This window comes from Coregonus lavaretus (assembly GCF_964263955.1).
Source record: "Coregonus lavaretus genome assembly, chromosome: 12".
Lineage (NCBI taxonomy): Eukaryota > Metazoa > Chordata > Actinopteri > Salmoniformes > Salmonidae > Coregonus > Coregonus lavaretus.
Genome location: NC_139999.1, coordinates 20,470,763 through 20,482,555, shown reverse-complemented (window position 1 = coordinate 20,482,555; position 11,793 = coordinate 20,470,763). Strand labels below are relative to the sequence as shown.

General features: G+C 52.1%; 1 protein-coding gene across 1 annotated transcript; it reads right to left on the bottom strand.

Moving 5' to 3' along the window:
* Positions 1-1,794: 1,794 nt before the first annotated feature.
* Positions 1,795-3,300, bottom strand: LOC311138430 (G-protein coupled receptor 22-like; the record flags this gene model as incomplete). Its single annotated transcript, XM_084173111.1, has 1 exon — positions 1,795-3,300. The coding sequence occupies one exon, from the start codon at positions 3,298-3,300 to the stop codon at positions 1,795-1,797; it is 1,506 nt and encodes a 501-aa protein (XP_084029237.1).
* Positions 3,301-11,793: the final 8,493 nt, after the last annotated feature.

Sequence of the window (11,793 nt, the reverse complement as noted above, 5' to 3'; positions counted from 1 at the left end):
ATTTATTTGCAAATTATGGTGGAAAATAAGTATTTGGTCACCTACAAACAAGCAAGATTTCTGGCTCTCACAGACCTGTAACTTCTTCTTTAAGAGGCTCCTCTGTCCTCCACTCGTTACCTGTATTAATGGCACCTGTTTGAACTTGTTATCAGTATAAAAGACACCTGTCCACAACCTCAAACAGTCACACTCCAAACTCCACTATGGCCAAGACCAAAGAGCTGTCAAAGGACACCAGAAACAAAATTGTAGACCTGCACCAGGCTGGGAAGACTGAATCTGCAATAGGTAAGCAGCTTGGTTTGAAGAAATCAACTGTGGGAGCAATTATTGGAAGACATACAAGACCACTGATAATCTCCCTCGATCTGAGGCTCCACGCAAGATCTCACCCCGTGGGGTCAAAATGATCACAAGAACGGTGAGCAAAAATCCCAGAACCACACGGGGGGACCTAGTGAATGACCTGCAGAGAGCTGGGACCAAAGTAACAAAGCCTACCATCAGTAACACACTACGCCGCCAGGGACACAAATCCTGCAGTGCCAGACGTGTCCCCCTGCTTAAGCCAGTACATGTCCAGGCCCGTCTGAAGTTTGCTAGAGTGCATTTGGATGATCCAGAAGAGGATTGGGAGAATGTCATATGGTCAGATGAAACCAAAATATAACTTTTTGGTAAAAACTCAACTCGTCGTGTTTGGAGGACAAAGAATGCTGAGTTGCATCCAAAGAACACCATACCTACTGTGAAGCATGGGGGTGGAAACATCATGCTTTGGGGCTGTTTTTCTGCAAAGGGACCAGGACGACTGATCCGTGTAAAGGAAAGAATGAATGGGGCCATGTATCGTGAGATTTTGAGTGAAAACCTCCTTCCATCAGCAAGGGCATTGAAGATGAAACGTGGCTGGGTCTTTCAGCATGACAATGATCCCAAACACACCGCCCGGGCAACGAAGGAGTGGCTTCGTAAGAAGCATTTCAAGGTCCTGGAGTGGCCTAGCCAGTATCCAGATCGCAACCCCATAGAAAATCTTTGGAGGGAGTTGAAAGTCCGTGTTGCCCAACGACAGCCCCAAAACATCACTGCTCTAGAGGAGATCTGCATGGAGGAATAGGCTAAAATACCAGCAACAGTGTGTGAAAACCTTGTGAAGACTTACAGAAAACGTTTGACCTGTGTCATTGCCAACAAAGGGTATATAACAAAGTATTGAGAAACTTTTGTTATTGACCAAATACTTATTTTCCACCATAATTTGCAAATAAATTCATTAAAAATCCTACAATGTGATTTTCTGGAAATTTTTTCCTAATTTTGTCTGTCATAGTTGACGTGTACCTATGATGAAAATTACAGGCCTCTCTCATCTTTTTAAGTGGGAGGACTTGCACAATTGGTGGCTGACTAAATACTTTTTCCCCCACTGTATGTACAGGATATGTTTCCATTTGTAAACAGAGACTAAAGTATCTCAAATACATTTTCTGTCATTGTCTTGTCTTTTATGCTTTGTTTATTCTAACAAGGAATGTATAAGTATTGGAGGCAGAGTAAAGTAGTGGCTGTGGGCACAGACATGGGTTGGATTGTAGTGCTGCAAGAGGTGTTTCTGAAATCAAGCACTGGTTTGCTGGTGGTTATAGTGTAGCATGTCCCAGAGGTGGATCCTACAGTGTACAATTACCTTCACACAGACCTGTATAAGGAGCAGGTGAACACACCTAAGCCCCTCTCCATTCTGTACCTCCTTGTCTGGCTGTTATACACACTTAGGTTATGCTATTCTCACAGGGGCTCTACCAGGCAACGGTCAATGGCTTTGCTGCCCTCCAGCCGTAACTGGCGTCCCTTCCTTGGCTCCACCCAGGAGTTGTGTGTGACGGTCCCTCCTGGCGAGGGGTCCACCTGCAGTAGTGACACCACCCTCTTCTTCACCTTGGCTCTGAGGGCACGCCGCAGCTTCTGCCTGGTGAAGGCATAGAGCAGTGGGTGTGAAATGGTGGTGCCATAGGCCAGGGCCAGGAACCAGAGGCGCAGGCTGACCAGGGTGTCGCTGGGGCCCAGGCCCAGGATCAGCATGTTGGCCACGGACAGAGGAGCCCAGCAACCTAGGAAAGTGGAGACGATGAGGAAGGACATCCTGAAGACGCGCCGCTGGCGCTCCCGCCGGTCCCGGTGACGCCTCACAGCCCGCCGCAAGGCAATGATGGCCGACACAGATGCCTGAACAGTGGGACCGGGGACAGAGGCAGCAGGTGCAGAGGCAGCAGTAGCAGCACCTTCAGAGCTAACCAGAGGGGCTGAGGACAGGGCTGGGGGGTAGGTGGCTGTGGGGGACGGGGAGGGGATGAGTGGAGGGTGAGAGAGGTGCTTGGTTGTGTCTGTACACTGCTCTCCTCCCTCTCTCACTCCCAGCCCTGCCTTCTGCTTCTGTCTCTTACGGCGCCCCCTGCAGTAGGGGCCCCTGAAGCGCTGGCTCTTCTTAATATGGGAGCCGATATGAATGTTCAAGGCCCGCAGGATCCGTGAGTATGTGAACAGCATGACTGCCACTGTGATAAAGAAGATGGGCACCTGCAGCAGGAGGTGGTAGTACATCGCCAGGCCTGTGTGGTAGCCCTGTCCACCCACACAAAGCAACGTCCGGTTACGCCACACTGGCCTCAGGGTGGTGTCGGGGGAGGAGGAGGTGGAGCTGTGCTGCCCACTCTCCGCCCCTCCGGTGAGAAACTCCACCTCCAGAAAGGGGATGAAGAAGACGGCCAGAGACGTGGCCCAGACGGCAGCCAGCAGCTGCCCCGCCTTCCGCGGGGTGAGCAACCGGTTGGCGGGTCGGACAGAGATGTCGTAGCGGTCCACACTGATGACCAGCACGTTGATGGCAGTGGCGATGGAGGCGAAGGTGACACAGGCCTCGTGGAAGCAGCAGAGCAGGGCCAGGTTGGGCCCTGGGGGCAGCAGCACCACCACCAGGGTCAGAGGCAGACACAGCACGCACAACACCACGTCTAGCACATGCAGGTTAACCGTGACCATGTTGCTGACCGAGTCGACCAGGTTGGACTGAGAGCAATAGAGCACCAGCACGGTCAAGTTGCTGCTGAAGCCCAGCACCAGCTCCAGCATGAGGAAGGCGGTCAGAGACACCTGGAAGCCCAGGGGGTAGGGCATGTACCAGGCTGTGCTGGAGGAGACACTTCCCCCCGAGACCTCCTCCAGGGCCCCCACACTTACCACCGTCCCAGCCCAGTCACTGGGGGCCGGGGTCGGGGTGTAGCTGTCCGTCTCCATCGTGGTGACTTCTCAAGCGTCAGGGGTAGTAGTAACCGTCACAGCCGTGATGTGTTCCCATTGTGCAACCTGGCTCCATGATGATGGTGATGGAGAACAGCGCAGTAACAGTCCTGTAGAGAAAGGGAGACAGGGGGGATGAGTTGTGTGTCTGACAGTGGTCTTGAAATAGTTAAAGCTATAAGGCGAAGATAAGTAATCAAACACACCATTTTAACATTCTGTCATAAAGAGCACATGTTCAACTTGATAAAAAACATGTTTTCTCATCTCAAGAGGTTAAATAATGTGATGAGGTGATGTCGAAGGAATCAGGCGCAGGAGGGTAAATCACAGAATAACAGGCTTTATTCCGCAAATACAGACACTCTAGTACGCAAAAACAGGCACACTGGAAAATACAAGGCACACGGGGAAATATCCTGGCGATGAAAAATACACTGAGCTCCACCGAGCTTAGCTATCCTCCACAATAAACAATCACACACAAAGACAAGGGGGCAGAGGGAACACTTATACAGGTACTGATGAGGGGATATGAACCAGGTGTGTGTAAAAACAAGACAAAACAAATGGAATGATGAGATGAGGAGCGGCAGTGGCTAGAAGGCCGGTGACGATGAACGCCAAAGCCTGCTCGAACAAGGAGAGGTGGCAGCTTCGGAAGAAGTCGTGACAGTACCCCCCCTTGAAGCGCAGCTCCAGCAGCGCGCAGACACCGGCCTTCGGGAACGGCCAGGAGGACGCGGAGCAGGGTTAGCCGGATGGCGACGGTGGAAATCCAGCAATAGGGAGGGATCGAGGATATCCCTCACCAGAACCCAGCACCGCTCCTCCGGACCATCCCCCTCCCACTCCACGAGGTACTGAAGGCCCCTCACCCGACGCCTCGAATCCAGGATGGAACAGACGGAGTACGCCGGGGCCCCCTCGATGTCCAGAGGGGAAGGAGGAACCTCCCGCACCTCAGACTCCTGGAGCGGACCAGCCACCACCGGCCTGAGGAGAGACAAATGGAATGAGGGGTTAATACGGTAATCTGGAGGGAGTAATAACCTACAGTTGAAGTCGGAAGTTTACATTCACTTAGGTTGGAGTCATTAAAACTTGTTTTTCAACCACTCCACAATTTTTTTGTTAACAAACTATAGTTTTGGCAAGTCGGTTAGAACATCTACTTTGTGCATGACACAAGTAATTTTTCCAACAATTGTTTACAGACAGATTATTTCACTTATAATTCACTGTATCACAATTCCAGTGGGTCAGAAGTTTACATACACTAAGTTGACTGTGCCTTTAAACAGCTTGGAAATTTCCAGAAAATGATGTCATGGCTTTAGAAGCTTCTGATAGGCTAATTGACATCATTTGAGTCAATTGGAGGTGTACCTGTGGATGTATTTCAAGGCCTACCTTCAAACTCAGTGCCTCTTTGCTTGACATCATGGGAAAATGAAAAGAAATCAGCCAAGACCTCAGAAAGAAAATTGTAGACCTCCACAACTCTGGTTCATCCTTGGGAGTAATTTCCAAACGCCTGAAGGTACCACATTCATCTGTACAAACAATAGTACGCAAGTATAAACACCATGGGCCCACGCAGCCGTCATACCGCTCAGGAAGTAGACACGCTGGAGGAAACAGGTACAAAAGTATCTATATCCACAGTAAAACTAGTCCTATATCGACATAACCTGAAAGGCCGCTCAGCAAGGAAGAAGCCACAGCTTCAAAACCGGCATAAAAAAGCAAGACTACGGTTTGCAACTGCACATGGAGACAAACTTCTGACCCACTGGGAATGTGATGAAAGAAATAAAAGCGGAAAGAAATAATTACATTTCACATTTTAAAAAAAAGTGTTGATCCTAACTGACCTAAGACAGGGATTTTTTACTAGGATTAAATGTAAGGAATTGTGAAAAACTGAGTTTAAATGTATTTGGCTAAGGTGTATGTAAACTTCCGACTTCAACTGTATATGTAACCTCGTTTATCCTCCTCAGGACTTTGAACGGCCCCACAAACCGTGGGCTCAGCTTCTGGCAGGGCAGGCGAAGGAGCAGATTACGGGTCGAGAGCCAGACCCGATTACCCGGTACCAAGACCGGGACCTCACTGCGGTGGCGGTCAGCGTTGGCCTTCTGGCGACGCACGGCGTGCTGGAGGTGGACGTGAGCAGCAGTCATCCACCGCAGGAGCTTCGGTCTGGCTCTGATGCCACGGTGCCAGAACCGGCTGATAACATAAAACACATTGAAAGGGCGATAGGTTAGTGGAGGAGTGGCAGAGAGAGTTCTGGGCATATTCTGCCCATGGTAAGAACACTGACCACTCCCCCGGCCGGTCCTGGCAGTAGGACCACAGGAACCTACCCACATCCTGATTCACCCATTCCACCTGCCCATTACTCTCAGGGTGAAACACAGAGGTCAGGCTGACCGAGACCCCCAAACGTTCCACGAACGCCTTCCAGACCCTGGATGTAAACTGGGACCCCGGTCAGACACTATGTCCTCTGGCACCCCGTAGTGCCGGAAGACGTGAGTAAACAGGGCCTCCGCAGTCTGCAGGGCCATGGGGAGACCGGGCAGAGGAAGGAGGCGGCAGGCTTTTGAAAAGAGATCCACAACGACCAGGATGGTGGTGTTACCCTGAGAGAGGGGAAGATCAGTGAGAAAGTCAATACACAGGTGGGACCATGGCCGTTGTGGAACTGGTAAGATCTGTATGTACCCGCTGGGAGGTGCCTAGGTGCCTTACTCTGGGCGCACACCGAGCAGGAGGAGACATAGACCCTCACGTCCTTAGCCAAGGTAGGCCACCAGTACTTTCCGGTCAGGCAGAGCACTGTACGACTGATACCTGGATGACCAGAGGAGGGGGACGTGTGTGCCCAATAGATCAGACGGTCACGGACAAGAGACGGCACGTACTGCAGCTCAGCTGGATACTGAGGTGGAGATGGCTCTGTGCGTAACGCCCGCTCTATGTCCGCGTCCATCGCCCATACTACCGGCGCCACAATACAGGAGGCCGGGAGGATGGGGGTGTTGTCTATGGGCCTCTCCTCTGTGTCGTACAGCCGTGACAGTGCGTCTGCCTTCACGTTCTTCGTACCCGGGATGTATGATAGTGTAAAACCGGGTGAAGAATAGGGCCCACCTGGCCTGGCGAGGGTTCAGACTCCTCGCTGCCCGGATGTACTCCAGGTTACGGAGGTCCGTCCAGACGAGGAAAGGGTGTTTCGCCCCCTTCGAGCCAGTGCCTCCACATGGTCAGGGCTCGGACAACAACCAACAGCTCCCGATCACCAACGTCGTAGTTCTGCTCCGCCGGGCTGAGCTTCTTGGAGAAGAAGGCACAGGGGCGGAGCTTGGGTGGCGTGCCCGAGCGTTGAGATAGGACAGCGCCTATCCCTACCTCGGACGAATCCACCTCCACTACGAACGGTAGCGATGGATCGGGATTGGCCAGTACCAGGGCTGAGGTGAACAGAACCTTCAGGTTACTGAAGGCTCTGTCTGCCTCAGCAGACCAGTGGAGCCGGGACGGCCCACCCTTCAACAGAGATGTGATGGGAGCTGCGACCTTGCCAAAGCCCCGGATAAACCTCTGATAGTAGTTGGCAAAGCCAATAAAGCGCTGTACCTCCTTAACCGTGGTTGGAGTCGGACAATTACGCACGGCTGAAATGTGATCTCCCTCCATCTCCACACCTGAGTAGGTAATGCGGTATCTGAGGAAGGAGACAGACTGTTGGAAAAACAGACACTTTTCTGCCTTGGCATGACGGTCATGTTTCAACAGTCGGGCCAGCACTTTGCGAACCAGGGACACATGCTCGGCGTGGATAGCGGAATACACCAGAATGTCATCGATGTAGACCACTACACCGTGACCAAGCATGTCCCAAAACATCTCGTTCACAAAGGACTGGAAGACTGATGGGGCATTCATCAAACCGTACGGCATCACCAGGTATTCGTAATGCCCCGTGGTTGTGCTGAATGCTGTCTTCCACTCGTCCCCCTCTCAGACATGCACCAGGTTGTACGCACTCCGGAGATCTAATTTTGTGAAGAAGCGCGCCCCATGCATTGACTCGATCACAGATGGAATGAGGGGTATTTTATTTATTTAACCTTTATTTAACCAGGTAAGCCAGTTGAGAACAAGTTCTCATTTACAACTGCGACCTGGCCAAGATAAAGCAAAGCAGTGCAATAAAAACAACACGTTTTTACATATGGAGTTACATATGGGATAAACAAAACGTACAGTCAATAACAGAATAGAAAATCTATATACAGTGTGTGCAAATGTAGTAAGTTATGGAGGTAAGGCAATAAATAGTCCATAGTGCAAGATAATTACAATTTAGTATTAACACTGGAAAGATAGATGTGCAGAAGATGATGTGCAAATAGAGATACTAGGTTGAAAATTAGCAAAATAAATAACAATATGGGGATGAGGTAGTTGGGTGGGCTAATTACAGATGGGCTGTCACGTTCGTTGTGTAAAGGATTGGAACAAGGTGCAGCGTGGTATGCGTACATGTTTAATTATAATAATAAACACTTGACAAAATAACAAAGCAACTGAACGTGAAGTTCTAAAGGCTATACATCAAACAAGCCAAACAAACAGAAACAAGATCCCACAACTAAAGGTAGGCAAAATGGCTACCTAAGTATGATCCCCAATCAGAGACAACGATCGACAGCTGCCTCTGATTGGGAACCACACCCGGCCAACATAGACATAGAAAACATAGATCTACACCTAGAATTTCACACCCTGACCAAAACCAACTAAAGATCTCTATGTCAGGGCGTGACAGTCCTCTCCCTTTCTGCCTCCCCGTTGCACCCTGGTCCGGTCTGGACCTCGGCGCGATGCCTCCCCTCTCAGTCCTCCCACGATGCACCAAGCCCTGGTGTGGGAGGCCCCGACCCTGGAGAGGGGCTGACGTCTGGGCCTGGACTGGAAATCCTCCCGCGATGCACCAAGCCCTGTCTGGACCCTTGTGTGGGAGGCCCCGACCCTGGAGAGGGGTTGACGTCTAGTTCTGGAGTGGAGCCGCTGACCGGGGCTGAACTGGACCCCGGTGGAGCGGACTAATCTGGCTCTGGACTGGAGCAGCTGACCGGGGCTGGACTAGGCACCGGTGGAGCGGACTGCTCTGGCACTGGAGTGGAGCCGCTGACCGGAGCTGAACTGGACCCCGGTGGAGCGGACTGGTCTGGCTCTGGACTGGAGCAGCTGACCGGGGATGGACTAGGCACCGGTGGAGCGGACTGCTCTGGCATTGGACTGGAGCAGCTAACCGGAGCTGGATTGGGCACCGGTGGAGCGGACTGCTCTGGCACTGGAGTGGAGCAGCTGACCGGAGCTAGACTAGGCAGCGGTGGAGCGGACTGCTCTGGCACTGGAGTGGAGCAGCTGACCAGAGCTGGACTGGGCACCGGTGGAGCGGACTGCTCTGGCACTGGAGTGGAGCAGCTGACCGGAGCTGGACTAGGCACCGGTGGAGCGGACTGCTCTGACCCTGGACTGGACCGTACCGGGCTGGAGACACGCACCACTAGTCTGGTGCGAGGAGCAGGTACGGGGTCACCGGGCTGGCGACACGCACCACTGATTTGGTGCGAGGAGCAGGCACGGGCCGTACAGGACTGGAGACACGCACCACTGGTTTGGTGCGAGGAGCAGGTACGGGGCGCACCGGGCTGGCGACACGCACCACTGGTTTGGTGCGAGGAGCAGGTACGGGGCGCACCGGGCTGGCGACACGCACCACTGATTTGGTGCGAGGTGCAGGTACGGGCCGTACAGGACTGGGACACGCACCACTGGTTTGGTGCGGGGAGCAGGTACGGGGCGTACCGGGCTGGCGACACGCACCCCTGGTTTGGTGCGAGGAGCAGGCACGGTCCGTACCGGACTGGAAACACGCACCACTGGTTTGGTGCGAGGAGCAGGCACGGGTCGTGCTGGACTGGAAAGACGCACCACTGGTTTGGTGCGAGGAGCAGGCATGGGCCTTGCCGGACTGGAGACACGCACCACTGGTTTGGTGCGAGGAGCAGGCACGGGCCGTGCCGGACTGGAAACACGCACCCCGGGTCTGTGAAGGTGCCCTGGCGGCACAGTGCGCAACGCCGGCGCATAGCCTGGTGCCTGCACGGTCACACGCTCCTCAAAGCGAGTGCGGTGAGTTGGCTCTGCTCTGCAACCTGGCTTTGCCAGCCTCTGCTCTAAGTACTGATCTCTCTGCTGCTGAAGGTTTAACTCCTCTCTCAGCTCCTCCTGTTGCCTGGCCAACTCCTCTCTCAGTGCATCCACTGACTCCTTCTCCCTGTGAGCCTCCTGTAGCGCCTCCCTCTGAAGGGAGAACTCCTGCTCCCTCTGAGCTAACAGCCCCCGCAATGTGGTGGTCTCCTCTCTTAGACTGCTGAGCTGCAGGTCTTGGAGGGTCTCTACTCTAGCGGCCTCCTCCTCCTCCACAGTCAGCCTTTTCACGGCCTCCTGCTGCTTTGTCGACCACCCCGTGTGCCCCCCCAATAATTTTCTTGGGGTTGCCTCTCGGGCCTCCTTCGTCGTTGTGCACTTCGGATTCGCCGTTTATCCTTTCTTGCTGTCTCCGTCTGCTCCCAAGGAAGGCGATCCATACCTGCCTGGATCTCTTCCCAAGTCCAGGATCCCTTACCGTCCAAAATATCCTCCCATGTCCATGTTGTCTGCTCTTCCTGTTCACGCTGCTTGGTCCATTGGTAGTGGGATATTCTGTCACGTTCGTCGTGTAAAGGATTGGCACAAGGTGCAGCGTGGTATGCCTACATGTTTAATTATAATAATAAACACTTGACAAAATAACAAAGCAACTGAACGTGAAGTTCTAAAGGCTATACATCAAACAAGCCAAACAAACAGAAACAAAATGGCTACCTAAGTATGATCCCCAATCAGAGACGATCGACAGCTGCCTCTGATTGGGAACCACACCCGGCCAACATAGACATAGAAAACATAGATCTACACCTAGAATTTCACACCCTGACCAAAACCAACTAAAGATCTCTATGTCAGGGCGTGACATGGGCTGTGTACAGGTGCAGTGATCGGTAAGCTGCTCTGACAACTGATGCTTAAAGTTAGTGACGGAGATAGCTTCAGAGATTTTTGCAGTTCGTTCCAGTCATTGGCAGCAGAGAACTGGAAGGAATGGCGGCCAAAGGAGGTGTTAGCTTTGGGGATGACCAGTGAGATATACCTGCTGGAGTGCATACAACGGGTGGGTGTTGCTATGGTGACCAATGAGCTAAGATAAGGCGGGGATTTGCCTAGCAGTGATTTATAGATGACCTGGAGCCAGTGGGTTTGGCGACGAATAAGTAGTGAGGGCCAGCCAACGAGAGCGTACAGGTCACAATGGTGGGTAGTATATGGGGCTTTGGTGACAAAACGGATGGCACTGTGATAGACTACATCCAATTTGCTGAGTAGTGTTGGAGGCTATTTTGTAAATGACATCGCCAAAGTCAAGGATCGGTAGGATAGTCAGTTTTACGAGGGCATGTTTGGCAGCATGAGTGAAGGAGGCTTTGTTGCGAAATAGGAAGCCGATTATAGATTTAACTTTGGATTGGAGATGCTTAATGTGAGTCTGGAAGGAGAGTTTACGGTCTAACCAGACACCTAGGTATTTGTAGTTGTCCACATACTCTAAGTCAGACCCGCCGAGAGTAGTGATTCTAGTCAGGCGGGCGGGTGCAAGCAGCATTAAATTGAAGAGCATGCATTTAGTTTTACTAGCGTTTATGAGCAGTTGGAGGCTACGGAAGGAGTGTTGTATGGCATTGAAGCTTGTTTGGAGGTTTGTTAACACAGTGTCCAATGAAGGGCCAGATGTATACAAAATGATGTCGTCTGCGTAGAGGTGGATCTGAGAGTCACCAGCAGCAAGAGCGACATCATTGAAATACACAGAGAATTGAGTCAGCCTGAGAATTTAACCCTGTGGCACCCCCATAGAGACTGCCATAGGTCCAGACAACATGCCATCCGATTTGACACATTGAACTCTATCTGAGAAGTATTTGGTGAACCAGGCGAGGCAGTCATTTGAGAAACCAAGGCTATTTAGTCTGCCAATAAGAATGCAGTGATTGACGGAGTCGAAAGCCTTGGCCAGGTCGATGAAGATGGCTGCACAGTACTGTCTTTTATCGATCACGGTTATAATATCGTTTAGGACCTTGAGCGTGGCTGAGGTGCACCCATGACCAGCTCGGAAACCAGATTGCATAGCGGAGAAGGTACGGTGGGATTCGAAATGGTCGGTGATCTGTTTGTTAACTTGGCTTTCAAATACTTTCGAAAGGCAGGGCAGGATGGATATAGGTCTGTAACAGTTTGAATCTAGAGTGTCACCCCCTTTGAAGAGGGGGATGACCGCGGCAGCTTTCCGATCTCTGGGGATCT